This window comes from Ovis aries, unplaced genomic scaffold (genome assembly GCF_016772045.2).
Source record: "Ovis aries strain OAR_USU_Benz2616 breed Rambouillet unplaced genomic scaffold, ARS-UI_Ramb_v3.0 scaffold_110, whole genome shotgun sequence".
NCBI lineage: Eukaryota > Metazoa > Chordata > Mammalia > Artiodactyla > Bovidae > Ovis > Ovis aries.
The window spans coordinates 224,667-240,615 of NW_024599727.1; the positions used below are offsets into that span (position 1 = coordinate 224,667).

Here is a 15,949-nt window from a genome sequence, read left to right on the forward strand (position 1 = left end):
CGAGAAGAAACACCATGCCCCTGAATCACCACTCCCCAGAATCAGACACACAGAGGGGTCAAGGGTGGGAAAGTTGTATCATGGCCTCCCTCAGCACCCACTAACCCATGTTGATGGGCACCGTGGTACATTGTGATGTCTAAGACCCCCAAAGCCACCATTGGCTGGGGAAGTGCCTAGCTGACCAATCAGAGTGAAGGGTGTGGCTCCTCATTGTCCTGGGAAGGTATATATAGGGAGGTCAGAGCCAGAGATTCTGGGTTAGGCCACTTCATGGTGTCATCATGGCTAAGGGAACCAGGAAGCCACGGCAGCCAAGAAGACTTGCAGTGCGGTTTGCTTCAAGGATGAAAGGAAGAAAGAAGACCCTCTGGCAACGGAGATACAGAGGCAGCGTGAAGGTAAGATGATTCCATCGACACTCCCCAGGTTCTCCATTGACTTTGGTGCCCAAGATCTCTACACTGCCCTTGCCTGGCTCAAAAGTCCTCATCAGGCCACCTCCCTTTTCATGAAGTCTCCTTTCCAACTCAGTTGTTATACTCTTTCCTCAAAACTCATACCCTTCTCTTGTCTTTCAAGGCACGAAATATGACCATGAAGGTCACAAGACCTCTAAAAGGAACCTTGAGAAAGAAAATCCGATCGTACGCCACTCCGTCGAAGAAGGTGAAGAAAACAAGAGAACCAAACTGTTTTCTCCGTTCCTGTGCACGTGAGAAACTGAACCAAGCCGAAAAACGTACCAAAATATGAGTCAGAGTCAACGAAGGGGGCAGAATCAAAAGAGAAGATAAGCTCAGCCACCCCAGAATGAGAGACCCTGGAGAAGTACAACCTGGGCAGCCAGTAACTGAATAGAAAAGGTCAGACAGTTTAGAATTGTGTCTCCAGTGGTCTGCTTTCTTAGAAATGGTTAAGCAGGAAAAGGCTGACTCTCACACTAACATAGTAAACTGATGGCTGCACTTAAAATAAACATCAAAGGGTGAAAAGATGATATTTGTGTGTGTGTGAATTTTCTGATGGGAAGGGAGGGAGGGAAGAAAAGAGGTGGACACCTGAGTGGGGAGGGGTGCGAGGTCCCGAGAGATTGGGGGACAGACCCTGAGGTCCCCAGTTAGCCAGAGAGGAGAGGCCTGGACTGGGTCAGGAGTCTGCACTGAAGATGGTTAACCCCGCTTATCAATGGATCTCAGTGGCAAGGAGTAGTGGTGTGGTGTTACTGCCATTGTTTGCGGTGTGGAATGACAAGAGGGTCTAGATTGCCAGAACCCAGATGGGAAGAGGGTTTCACATGGGGATGGTGAATGTCATACTTCCCCTGAGAGAAATCCCAGGGGAAGGCAGAAATCACATCCTGACCACTTACGTCATAATGGGCTTTGTTGCATCACTCACCTTTGCTGTCAGCTAAAGGCGCTCAGGAGGCACAAAATGCTGATCCAACTAAAACCCACACCCAGCACTCCCAAAGATTAAAATAATGCTTGAAGGGAACAGACCAAATATCAATTAGGCCACTGTTTTCCTAAGAAATTGGTGGGAGCAGTGTGTTCCCAAGGGCAGGGCAGTGGATCTGGCCCAAATCCCGGTGCAGATGACAAACAGGATCACCACACCCAGATAAATCTTTTGGGTGGTGGGCACCATGCAGTTTGTGGGATCTTAGTTCCCTGACCAGGGATTGAACCGGTTCCCCTTCTAGTGAAAGCATGGAGTCCTAACCCCTGGACAGCCAGAGAAGTCAGGACAGAGACTTTAGATACAAGTATTAACATAAGACTGAGTAAAAGCTGGTCTTATATTGATCATCATCCACTAGTATTTCTAAATAACTACAGTCGTAAAACATTCTTCCCCCAAAAAATCTTGTGTAGTCCAAGCTCTGCAAGTTTTTGTGGTTTAAATATAAGAGTATGGGGTATCTACTTTGAAGGCAAATTGGAAGTGGTCAAACAAGAGATGGCAAGGGTGAACGTCGACATTCTAGGGATCAGCGAACGAAAATGGACTGGAAAGGGTGGACGTACCTCAGATGACCATTATATCTACTACTGCGGGCAGGAACTCCTCAGAAGACATGGAGTAGCCATCATAGTCAACGACAGAGTCCGAAATGTAGTACTTGGACGCAATCTCAAAAACGACAGAATGATCTCTGTTCGCCTCCAAGGCAAACCATTCAATATCACAGTTATGCAAGTCTAGGCCCCAAGCAGGAACGCTGAAGAAACTGAAGTTGAACGTTTTTATGAAGACCTACAAGACCTTTTAGAACTAACACCCCCAAAAGATGTCCTTTTCATTATAGGGGTCTGGAATGCAAAAGTAGGAAGTCAAGAAACACCTGGAGTAACAGGCAAATTTGGCCTTGGAATGCAGAACGAAGCAGGGCAAAGGCTAATAGAGTTTCGCCAAGAAAATATACTGCTCATAACAAATACACTTTTCCAACAACACAAGTAAGACTCTACACATGGACATCACCAGATGGTCAACAGTGAAATCAGGTTGATTATATCCTTTGCCACCAAAGATGGAGAAGCTCTATACAGTCAACAAATACAAGACCAGGAGCAGACCGTGGCTCAGGTCATGAACTCCTTATTACCAAATCCAGACTCAAATTGAAGAAAATAGGGAAAACCACTAGACCATTCAGGTATGACTTAAATCAAATCCCTTATGATTATGCAGTGGAAGTGAGAAATAGATTTAAGGGCCCAGGTCTGATAGATAGAGTGCCTGATGAACTATGGAATGAGGTTCATGACATTGTACAGGAGACAGGGATCAAGACCATCCCCATGGAAAAGAAATGCAGAAAAGCACAAGGGCTGTCTGGGGAGGCCTTACAAATAGCTGTGAAAAGAAGAGAAGCAAAAAGCAAAGGAGCAAAGCAAAGATATAAGCATCTGAATGCACAGTTGGTGATGGACAGGGAGGCCTGGCGTGCTGTGACTCATGGGGTCACAAAGAGTCGGACACGACTGAGCGACTGAAAAGCACTGATTGCAATAGGGAGAATGTTTTGAACACACGTTCTTAACGTGTCTCAAAATGGAACAGAAAAAGATATTTCGTTAACATGAAAGGATAAGCAGGGTGAGCAACAGCTCTGTGTGTGTGCGTGAGTTTGTGTATCTGTGTGTGTGTGTGTGTGTGTGTGTGTGTGTGTGTGTGAGATGGGGCAACAGGTGGGGATGGATGAACAGACAGCATGATGGATCAGTGTGACAGGAAGTGTTTCTTTCTGTAGTGAGCTGATTCTTAGAATGAGCTGTTAAGGGAGCCAGAAAGGTCTGACGCTTAGTGCTTGCTCAAGCTTGGGGGAAAGCTGAAGTTCAGAGGAGAGAAGGTTGGCTAAAGCTTAGCCAAGCCAAATGAGTGGGTATATTATGGATGACTGTGAGCACTTGGCCAGTCTCTGCTGTTGTCTAAGAGAGGCAAAGTCAGCCCTTCGACAGTATTGTTGTTAGCACAATTGCAAGTCCATCTGCTTGATGCAGAATGAGTCCCATCAAAATGAAATGTTTGAGTTTGGGACAGGGAAAGGTTGATTACAGATTCATACAAGGATGAGGGTGGCTCTTGCCCTAAGAACCCAAAGTTACTGAACGTTTTCAGTAAGTATGTTTAAAAGCAAAGGTTAGAGAAAGTTGGGGTAAGTTGTTTCAGACTTCGTGATGTCACACACTTTGTGCTTAAGGTTAGGTCATGGTCAGGTAATGATGTTCCTAAATATCTCTACCAGATGAATGTCATTTTCTGTCCTGACCAGAGAGGGCAAAGTCTCAAGGAACACTTTCATCATGAAATGTCCCATCCTGGTGAAACGGAAACAGGTTTCCATTGGCAGCTCCTTCAGGGCAAGGCTCCTTGATGGAGCCAGGTTGACCATGGGAATTCCAATCCTAGTGGCACCAAAACGAACATTATGAGTTGCTACCACATCTCAGGGACTGTGTGCTGTACCTTCAGTGCATTCATTAACCTTAGTTCCAATTGTGGACTCATCTGGAGAAGTTACATGGCTAACACATGGAGTCTCGTCATTTCAGAACAAGGTATGAATCACTGAGTCATTGAGCCAAGGCTTGCATAGGTCCTTCCTGCTGTAGGCCCTGTATTAAATGATTTTCCTGGTTTTTCTCAGGAAACAGGTGCTGGAATAGGCACCATTTCATGAATGAAGGCACAGAGGCTCAGGGGCATGAACTGATTTGTCAACAAGGCATGTCCAGAAATGATGAGTGGCCGAGTCCAGATGCAAGCCCAGGTATGGCTGTGGCTGGCCTCTGTGATGTTGATCCACACAACTACACAACGTGGCTTTGGAAGGTACCAAGTCCAGGCATGATGACAACGTCAATCATAGTTGATGATTATTGCAATAGGGATTAGAACTGTCCATCTGCTGTCAGTGAACATCAGGCTGTGTTCTAAGCCTTTTCATACATTAATTTATTAGCCCTGTCAACAGCCATGTGAAGTAGATAACATATTACCCCATTTTAACAAAGACATTACTAAGGTACAGGAAGGTTAAGTCACTTGTCCAGAGTCACAGAGCTCATGACTGGGATTGAGCACCAGGCAGCATGGCTGCAAAACCCAGGCTCCTGAATGCTATCCAAGGAAAAAACAGCTCTGAGCCTGCCATGAGGCCAGCAGCTTTGGAGAATGTGGGCCATAGAGATGAAGGACTGTGAGTGGGAGGATGCAATTCTCAGAAAATAGGGGCCAGTGTGAGTGGCTAATATGGTGACTGCCAGAGCTCATGGGCATTTCATGAACTATTAAAAAAAATAAGTGGAGGCAAGAAATCCAGGGGCCTCAGAGTTAGAACTTGGATAGCCAAATCATGCCTCAAATTCACTGCAGGAGAAAGAGCCACCCACCTAAGAGTACCACGAGTAACCCAGAGAGAAGCCCTAGTGATAGACCTCAAGGCCAAGGCAAATCACTGTTCCATTCAATTCTCGATTTCAGTCTTTCCTGGGCCCAGCTAGACATTTGGCCCTTGGTTTCTGGAATATACTGCACTGTACCCTATTCCCTTCTTCTAGTAATAAATCCTCCCTTAGTTTTGAATCATTTTGAAGGGGACTTGATTCTAGCCCCATCAGTCCGTGGTAGAGACACAGGGAGACCAGGCAGGATGTGAGAGCCAAACAGGCCAGGAACTATAGGAGGGAGGGAGGGGTAACCCGCCTGGAGCATGAGGCAGAGTGGAGGAAGCTGCATGTTCCCTCAGGAGGTGTGGAGGAGGACCTACTCAGTCAAAGCAGGTCTTCCAGCTCTGCAGCATCACCTCCTGCTATGGGGTCCTTGGGCTAGGTCTTCTAGGCCAGGAACTTGAAATGAAGGACATGGCCATATCCTCAAAGGTCACTGATCCCCAGAAAGTCAAAGAGAGGCAGGGATGTCACCCTTGTGGCTAACAGAATGAGGCTAGAGTCTGTCACTCAGTCACTGGAACAATCTAGAAGGACCGTAGCTCTGAATCCCATGGGGGTGTGTAACTCCTAGGGCCCTAGATCTGTGCTGAGTACTTTCTGTGCCACATCCAACTGATGACATGTCCCCAGCACTGGAGCCAGACTCCTAAGTCTGAACACAGCTTCTTCAACCTGACCCTTGCCAGCTGTGTGGCCTTGGGGACATCACTGCATTTCTCTGAGCAGTGATTTCTGCATCCATACCCTCATCGTTCCCACTGCCAGGTTGCTGTGAGTATGAAAGAGACAGTGGTTATCAAGTGAACCCTGGGATGCCAAGCACAAGTCTGTCGGTGCTTGGTGTGTGTTTTCGTACTTGGATTACCCATGAGGCAAACACTGTCAGCATGCCAATGTCACTCACAGTCAGTGTGCTGAGGATCAGGGACAGTCAACCAGAAGTCAAACAGAGTCAAGTGTCAAATAAGCAGTGATCTGAACTCAGACAGGTCTCTCTGGTTCAGAGCCAGTGTGTGTAACCCCCATCCTCTGCCAGCACCAAAAGGTGGGATGAATATCCAGGACACCATCTCACAATCTACCTTCAGAGACACATCTCAGCAGATGGAGGGAGCAGTTAAACTCCATTCAGCAACCCGCACAGGCCCTCTTCTGCCTCGTCAAACAATACATATCCCTGCCTTTGCCCATGTGGTACTCTCTGCCTGGAAGGCCCACTATACCATCCTCATACCTAAGCCCAAACCCGGCCGGCAATGTGGACTTTAAGTGTTGCCCTGAGGCCTCCCCAGCCCGCAGTGGGTATTATCATGGTTAGAGTGGAGGCTCTCTTGACTGACATACGGATTTTGAATTTCTGCCAATGAAGAGCTGTGTGACCTTCAACAGGTAATTTTTCTAAGACTCAAAGTTTCTGTTCTGTAAAGTAAGGATGATAAGAAAAACTAATCCTAAGCAGATGAGAGTTAAACGAGGAAGTCATTGTACCTTGGTGGATAATAAGCGCTCACTTCAGTTCAGTCGCTCAGTCATGTCAGACTCTTTGTGACCCCGTGGACTGCAGCACAACAGGCTTCCAGTCCATCACCAAATCCCGAGTTTACTCAAATTCATGTCCATTAAGTCGGTGATGCCATCCAACCATCTCATCCTCTATCATTCCCTTGTCCTCCTGCTATCAATCTTTCCCAGAGTCAGGGTCTTTTTAAAGTAGCCAGTTCTTCATATGAGATGACCAAAATATTGGAATTTCAGCTTCAACATCAGTCCTTCCAATGAATATTCAGGACTGATTTCCTTTACAATGGACTCCTTGGGATCTTCTTGCTGTCCAAGGGACTCTCAAGAGTCTTCTCCAACACCACAGTTCAGAAGAATCAATTCTTCCATGCTCAGCTTTCTTTATAGTCCAACTTTCACATCCATACATGATAACTGGAAAACACAACTCTGACTAGATGGACTTTGTTGGCACAGTAATGTCTCTGCTTTTAGATATGCTGTCTAGGTTTGCCGTAGCTTTTCTTCCAAAGAGCAAGTATCTTTTAATTTCATGGCTGCAGTCACCATACGCAGTGACTTTGGAGCCCCTGAAAATAAAGTCAGCCACTGTTTCCACTGTTTCCCCATCTATATGCCATGAAGTGATGGGACTTGACACCGTGATTTTAGCTTTCTGAATGTTGAGTTTTAAGTCAACTTTTTCACTCTCCTCTTTCACTTTTATCAAGAGGCTCTTTAGCTCTTCTTCAATTTCTGCCATAAGTGTGGTGACATCTACATATCTGAGGTTATTGATATTTCTCCAGGCAATCTTGATTCCAGCTTGTGCTTCATCCAGTCCACGATTTCTCCTGATGTACTCTGCATGTAAGTTAAATAAGCAGGGTGACAATATACAACCTTGATGTACTCCTTTCCAGATTTGGAACCAGTCCGTTGTTCCATGTCTAGTTCTAACTGTTGCTTCCTGACCTGCATACAGATTTCTCAAGAGGCAGGTCAGGCGGTCTGGTATTCCCATCTGTTGAAGAATTTTCCACAGATTTTTATGATCCACACAGTCAAAGGCTTTGGAATATTCAATAAAGCAGAAGTACATCACTTTCTGGAACTCTCTTGCTTTTTCGATGATCCAACGGCTGTTGGCAATTTGATCTCTGGTTCCTCTGCCTTTCCTAAATCCATCTTGAACATCTGGAAGTTCACGGTTCATGTACTGTTGAAGCCTGGCTTGGAGAATTTTGAGCATCACTTTGCTATCACGTGAGATGAGCACAATTGTGTGGTAGTTTGAGCATTCTTTGGCATTGTCTTTCTTCGGGATTGAAATGAAAACTGACCTTTTCTAGTCCTGCGGCCACTGCTGAGTTTTCCAAATTTGCTAATATATTGAGTGTAGCACTTTCACAGCATCATCCTTTAGGATTTGAAATAGCTCGACTGGGATTCCATCAGTTCCACTAACTTTGCTTGCAGTGATGCTTCCTAAAGCCCACTTGACTTCACATTCCAGAATGTCTGGCTCTAGCTGAGTGATCACACCATTGTGATTATCTGGTTTGTGGATATCTTTTTTGTACAGTTCTTCTGTGTATTCTTGCACCTCTTCTTAATATCTTCTGCTTCTGTTAGGTCCATTCTATTTCTGTCCTTTATTCTGCCCATCTTTGCATGAAAAGTTCCCTGGCAATCTGTAATTTTCTTGAAGAGATCTCCAGTTGTTCACATTTTATGGTTTTTGTCTATTTATTTGCACTGATCATTGAAGAATGCTTTCTTATCTCTCCTTGCTGTTCTTTGGAACTCTGCATTCAAATAGGTGTATCTTTCCTTTTTCCTTTGCCTTTCACTTCTCTTCTTTTCATAGCTATTTGTATGCCCTCCAGATAATCATTTTGCCTTTTTGCATTTCTTTTTCTTGGGGATGGTCTTGATCCCTGTCTCCTGTACAATGTCATGATCCTCAGTCCGTAGTTCTTCAGGCACTCTGTCTATCTGATCTAATCCCTTGAATCTAGTTGTCACTTCCACTGTATAATCATAAGGAATTTGATTTAGGTCCCATCTGAATGGTCCAGTGGTTTTCCCTACTTTCTTCAAGTCTGAATTTGACTATAAGGAATTCATGATCTGAGCCACAGTCAGCTCCTGGTCTTGTTTTTGTTGACTGTATAGAGCTTCTCCATCTTTGACTGCAAAGAATATAATCAGTCTGATTCTGGTATTGACATCTGGTGATGTCCATGTGCAGAGAAGGCAATGGCACTCCACTCCAGTACTCTTGCCTAGAAAATCCCATGGACAGAGGAGCCTGGTAGGCTGCAGTCCATGGAGTAGCTACTAGTCAGACACGACTGAGCGACTTCACTTTCACTTTTCACTTTCATGCATTGGAGAAGGAAATGGCAACCCACACCAGTGTTCTTGCCTGGAGAATCCCAGGGACGGGGGAGCCTGGTGGGCTGCCCTGTATGGGGTCGCACAGAGTCGGACACGACTGAAGTGACTTAGCAGCAGCAGCAGATGTCCATGTGTAGAGTCGTCTCCTGTGTTGTTGGAAGAGGGTGTTTGCTATGGCCAGTGTATTCCCTAGGCAAAACTCTATTAGACTTTGCCATGCTTCATTCTGTACTCCAAGGCCAAATTTGCCCATTATTCCAGGTATTTCTTAACTTCCTACGTTTGCATTCCTTCCCCTATAATGAAAAGGACATCTTTTTTAGGTGTTAGTTTTAGAAGGTCTTGTAGGTCTTCATAGAACCATTCAACTTCAACTTCTTCACCATACCAGTCAGGGCATAGACTTGGATTACTCTGATACTGAATGGTTTGCCTTGGAAACGAACAGAGATCATTCTGTCATTTTTGAGATTGCATCCAAGTACTGCATTTCAGACTCTTTTGTTGACTATGATGGCTATTCCATTTCTTCTAAGGGATTCTTGCCCACAATAGTAGATAAATGGTCATCTGAGGTAAATTCACCCATTCCAATCCATTTTAGTTTTCTGATTCCTAAAATGTCAATGTTCACTCTTGCCATCTGTTTGACCACTTCCAATATGCCTTGATTCATACACCTAATATCCCAGGTTCCTATGCAATGTTGTTCTTTACAACATCGGACTTTACTTCCATCACCAGTCACATCCACAACTGGGTGTTGTTTTTCCTTTGGCTCCATCTCTTCATTATTTCTGGGGTTATTTCTCCATTGATCTCCAGTAGTATATTGGGCACCTGCCGACCTGGGGAGTTCATCTTTCAGTGTCCTATCTTTTGCCTTTTCATACTGTTCATGGGATTCTCAAGGCAAGAATACTGAAGTAGTTTGCCATTCCCTTCTCCAGTGGATCACGTTTTGTCAGAATTCTCCACCATGACCCGTTCATCTTGCGTGGCCCTTCACCGCATGGCTCATCGTTTCATTAAGTTAGACAAGCTTGTGGTCCATGTGATCAGATTAGTTAGTTTTCTGTGATTGTGGTTAAGCACAATGAAGGCCAACTCTTAAGGTTGTTCTGTTATTAATATTTTCCCTATTTACTCCCTCAGCAACCTGAACAAGCACAACTAAACCTATATTTTTGCTTTTGTCATGCCAAATTCCCTGCATGCACACATACATTCACACACACACAATTTCAAAATGGGGGCAAGTGGAACAGGGGCTATTTTAGCTAGAACTCTCTTCAAAGAGGTGACATTTGAACAGAGCCTGGAAGGATGTGAGAGGGTTCCAGTGTGAGATCTGGTGATGGTGTCCCAGGTAAAGAGAACTCCAATGGCATGGCCTGGGATGAGGGGAAGAGCTTGGCACATTCAGCTCTGGGTGCCTGGGAGGCACAGGGCAAGGGGAGAAGAGAAGGAGGCATGGTCAGAGGTGGTCCCCCAGGACACAGCATCAATTACTGACTGAGCACCTGGTTCAGACCATGGTTTTCCTGAATAGGAGCTCACACTCCAGAGTCAGAGACAGATCATCCTTGGGAACTAAGCAAATGACCCAGAGAATCCTGATGACAAGAGAATAAGAGTAAGGCAGTAAAGACTGGGGGCAGTTTTCTACAGGGTAACCAGGGTAATCATGTGAAATACAGGGCTGGGTGAAGCACAAGTTGGAATCAAGACTGCCAGGAGAAATATCAATAACCTCAGATACGCAGATGACACCACCCTTATGGCAGAAAGTGAAGAAGAACTAAAGAACTTCTTGATGAAAGTGAAAGAGGAGATTGAAAGAGTTGGCTTAAAACTCATCATTGAGAAAACTAAGATCATGACATGCGGTCCTATCACTTCATGGCAAGTAGATGGGGAAACAATGGAAGCAGTGACAGACTTTATTTTCTTGGGCTCCAAAATTACTGCATATGGTGACTGAAGCCATGAAATTAAAAGACACTTGTTCCTTGGAAGAACAACCTAGACAGCATATTAAAAAGCAGAGACATTATTTGCCAACAAAGATTTGTCTAGTCAAAACTCTGGTTTTTTCAGTAGTCATGTATGGATGTGAGAGTTGGACTATACAGAAAGCTGAGTGCCAAGGAATAGATGCTTTTGAACTGTGGTGTTGGAGAAGACTCTTGAGGGTCCCTCAGACTGTAAAGAGATCCAACCAGTCAATCCTAAAGGATATCAGTCCTAAATATTCATTTTAAAGGCAGATGCTGAAGCTGAAACTCCAATACTTTGGCCACCTTATGTGAAGACCTGACTCATTTGAAAAGACCCTGATGCTGGGAAAGATTGGAGGCAGGAGGAGAAGGGGATGACAGAGAATGAGCTGGCTGGATGGCATCACTGACTCAATGGACGTGAGTTTGAGTAAGCTCTGGGAGATGGTGAAGGACAGGGAAGCCTGTGGTGCTGCAGTCCATGGGGTCGCAAAGAGTCAAACATGAATGAGCAACTGAACTGAACCAAGGAAGGCTTTTCCAAGGAGGAGACATTGGAGTGAGCCAAAGGATGAAGCCATGTGGACAACTAATGGGAAAAAAGTAGGGAGGGGTACATCCTGATGGCCATCAGGGCTGTGGTGAGAGTAAAGGAAATGACTGAGACTGGTGTATGTTTACATCCAAAGGGACACTTGGCTTCAGATTACAGCTGCATGAACTTGCATAAGGACTCAACCTCCCAGTCCTCTTTGAGGACTGTGCCTCAAAGTCCTCCTCTGTCTAATGGGTATAAAACCAGTACCCATCTTATAGGGCTGTTGTTGGTCTGAAACATGTACATGGCAAGTGCTAAATACCAGCTTTTATTTTCCACAAGATTAGCACTTTGGTGAATGTTTTTGGTGTAAAGAAGGTAACGAACTTCTGAAAATGTGGGTGGCTTTCTTGCTTTTTAAGCATTTAAATGAATGTGGTATTTCAGACTTTTGATTTTATTTAAATGTTTTTAGATACGGTAACTTTTCCAACTGTTAGTAAGAATTTGCCTACATTTGACTAGGTAAATCCATAAGCTTTATATATCTTCTGTGTGTTTTTTCTTTAGAGAAATGTACAAAGAAGCAATTATTTCATAAGTAAATTCTGGAGAATGGGTCTGAACAGGCCAGTGCGACGCTAGCTGTTTTAGCACTGCAGCTGGCCTTGTGCATGTCCATCCCCAAAGGTCAACCTGCTCAAGGAAATTTCCGTCAGAACACTGGATCACTCCTCCTGCCAAGGGGCTTGTTGTGGTGGAGGAGCTGACACACTGGTCTGGCCTGGCTGATGCTTCTCTCATTCCCAGGGATTAGATTCAACGTCTTGCTGAGTCCACATGGCAATGAACATAGGCCATTCCCTAGCTCTGGCTCCTGACGCACATGGGCCTCTCTTCCCTCAGGTAACAGTCCGAAGCACTCAGACTGAGGGCCCCTCCCTCCTGGTGGCCGTTTTGGGGCTGCCCACCTGAGGTATCTAACCTCCAGCCCCTCCCTCTGTCATTTCAGGCCCACTTGAAATAACCTTAAGATTCCCTCCCCTAAATCTGATCCCCTGGCTGTGCCCAGGTCCACATCTAAAGTTATCTGAACATCTCCAGCCTAGGCCCCTGCTAAAACTGCAGACATGCTTGTCCAGATGTCTATGTGACATACACAGACACACACACTTTTGAACATCTCAGAATCACCACATGCAAAGTCAACCTCTGACCTTCCTCCAACACACAACCAGCTCCCTCCACTCAACTTCTCCATCTCCATTCTCTGAGAAGTACGGGGCGGGGGGGGGGCGGGGCGGGAAATAATGGAAGAGAAAGAAAAAGAAAACAAATAGAAAACAATCTTAGGATGGTCCTTCACTCCCTTCCTTCTTCCTTCACAGTATCTGATACACCAGGGAACCCTGAAGGCTTGGCTCTCTTCCCTGCCATCACTCTGGCCTGGCCCAGACAAACTGCCAGCAGCCTCCTCTTTGGTTTCCCTGCCTCCAACCTCATCCCTGCTCCCTCCACCTCCCTATCTTCCCTGACCAACCCTTGGGAAACTGAAAATATTAACTCAGATTGTGTCCCTTTTCTGCTCACAACTCCCCAGGGCCTGCAAAGCCCTAGGAATGAAGGTTCCAGATGTGACTCCTCCCCTCACGCTCAGTTCCTTGCAGATGGCACACGGATCCTAGGTTTGCCAGATGCCCTGGACTCAGTCGCACAGCCAAGCCTTTGCACATGCTGGTCCCTCTGCTTGCAGCTGTCCCACATCTTTCCTCACTGGCTGTCAGGAGGGGACATCACTCACGAGCAACGCTCTGTCCTGGACATGGTCACCTGCACTTCAGTGCCCTGAGCAGGCACTTTCATCTAGGGGCTTTAGGATTTGGGTGATGATCTGGGAATGGCAGCACTCACCTGCACGGGTCCATCAGCGCAGAGGCCATCACCAGAGCTGGCAGAGGCAGGCGACAAGGGCAGCGAATCTGGCTTTGTAGTTCCCAGTCCAGGACACAGGCCGCGATGCTGCCAAGACCCGCCTCTGTGCAATGTGGACCATGCTTTGTCTTCCACCACCTTGGCTGTGACACTCCTTGGGAACCTCTAAGCCCTGGACCAAGCCAAGAACAGATAAAGTAACTGCCTGGAAGACCTGGCCAGAAGCCCAGCCCCGAAATGGCCCCCTGTAAGGCACGGAAACGTCCCTCCCCTGCTTCCTCATTGGTTCAACTATGCTCAGGTGCAGCCCCTTCTGGGTGATGTAGTTCCCACAGCGCAAGGCTGAGGCCTTTGGTCTGGAGCTCACAGACCAACACGCATAATCCTAAGGGTGAGAGTTTTGTGAAGGTCAGGATTTTCAGTCAGCGCAAAAAGACTTCAGACAGGACCGTGGTGGTGAATATGGAGGAGGTGTAGACTGAAGAAAAACACACAACCTGAAAGTTGTGAGTTATGTTTGGACTGTACTAGAGCCCAGGAAACAGCCTCCCAGAGGGCTCTGAGGAACTGTTCAAAGAGGTAAGGGAGGAACCAGGGTATATAGGAGTTTTTGGTGGAAAAAAAGAAAACATGTAATGGAACAAGAAAATGTTACCGCTAAGCACAAAACAAACATCCCTGGTTGAGTAACTTAGCGCTTTTCTTTCTATGGAAAGATTCAAAAGCATGGGCTCATGGAAATCATTCCTTTGATGTTCATCTCAGCTATCTAGGGCCAGAATCATGGTGTTTCCCACCCCGGGCTCTTCAAGGTGCACCTTCAGGGATGGTTTCAGTGGCTGCTGACTGGCTGGCCAAAACATCCTTTGTTTGCTGAATTGGCAGGTGAGGTTGTTTGTCCACGGAGGCATGCCAGTTTGTCCTGAAGCTGGTAGAAAAGGGCGGCTCCTGCCTCTGCTTCTGTCAAAAAATAAAATCTCCCCTGTATAATTGTAAACTGTGTTGCACACCAGTAAGCAATACTGTTGTATCCAGGTACAGTTCTTTTTAGCAATATAAGAACTATCTCAGAAAAAAAAAATGTGACTAACCAAGTGCCATTTCCTGTGGGGATAGTGGCTCCACTGGCCGCAGTCAACAGGTATGGAAAGCGGCCATTTGAGCCCTGAGTAAAAGTTGGGGACACCATGATCTCATTCCCTTGCTGGAAAGTGATTATAACTCCCCCTGAAATTTTAGTGACAGTGTCTGTGTTGTGTAGGGAACTGAGATTATCTCAGAAAAAAATGGTTGTGAAATAGCTGCTTATTTAAAGCTATGGATCATCATTATGTAGTTATTCTAAGGCAGTAGCAGAAAGAGCTCTGGGTAAACATGTCTGTGATATTTGAAAAGGTTAGGATCTCATTGAAGTTTGACCAGGGAACTCTGAAGCCTGAGAAGCTGAAGTCATGGTTACACTGGAAACTTGGCTATCCTGAGGCTTTGACTTTCTAAAGTTGATATTTTTATCATTCTGAGCAATACTATTTCAGAAACCAGTAATCGAGAAACCAAGCACCACACTTGGAGAGTTGGAGAACTCAGATTTATTATGCCGGTGGGCCCAGAGGAGTTAACATTCCAGCTCTGAGCCCTGAACAAAGGGGTTATAGGGTTTTTATAGACAGACTATAGTGGGCAACACTGCCTGTTAACAGGATGGTTTAAACTAAGGGGTTTCATGTGTGTGGGAACAGTGGTCAAGATGGGGAGGGGGATGCCTGACCTGGACAGGCATTGTTGTAGCAGCAAGTTCCGGGAAACAAACTCACTTAGAAGGACAATGCAGATAGTGGAGTGCAGTTTATTACACCAACAGGCCCAAGGCAGAGTCTCCTCTCAGCCAAGGACCCCGACCAGCATTTGTGAAAATCTTTTATACCCCATGTGTACATGTCTGAACCCACCACTCCAAATTCCTTGAGACTTACATAAACCAAGTGAAAGTGAAAGTGAAGTCGCTCAGTCGTGTCCGACTCTTTGTGGCCCCGTGGACTGTAGCCTACCAGGCTCCTCCATCCATGGGATTCTCCAGGCAAGAATACTGGAGTGGGTTGCCATTTCCTTCTCCAGGGGGTCTTCCCAACCCAGGGATCGAACCCGGGTCTCCCACATTGGAGGCAGATGCTTTAACCTCTAAGTCACCAGGGAAGCCGAGGAAAATACAATCCCAATAACTCCATCATTCACGTGCTATGTGCTCATGTGCTCAAACAGTCAAACAATTAGCCAATCAATAATCAATAAACCCAAGGTTACACTCCAATTGATACAGAAAAATTTATGGCCTGTCTGGAGGAAGGGGTGATTAGTGTATGTTTTCTCTTAGGCGATGAGTAACCTAGATACGATCTTCAAGGTTCCCCTGTCTGGAGGGGGTCTTATCCTTCTGTTGTTGTTTTCATAGGCACTAAATACAGAGTTCAGAGTCCATTGGAAAGGTAGTCAAGCATGATCAGCATGAACAGGCCTAAGGTGGAGTCCAGGCCCTATGAATTCCTTCTTCATCCCCCCCTCTTGATGCTCTTAACTCATATTATGAGCATCACTCATAGGGATATATTGCACCC

At 45.8% G+C, this 15,949-nt stretch overlaps 1 protein-coding gene across 1 annotated transcript; it reads left to right on the forward strand.

Moving 5' to 3' along the window:
• Positions 1-258: 258 nt before the first annotated feature.
• Positions 259-981, forward strand: LOC121818458 (spermatid nuclear transition protein 3-like). The gene is made up of 2 exons (XM_042242595.2): positions 259-401; positions 583-981. The coding sequence occupies exons 1-2, from the start codon at positions 285-287 to the stop codon at positions 754-756; spliced, it is 291 nt and encodes a 96-aa protein (XP_042098529.1). The 5' UTR covers positions 259-284; the 3' UTR covers positions 757-981.
• The last annotated feature ends 14,968 nt before the right edge of the window (positions 982-15,949 follow it).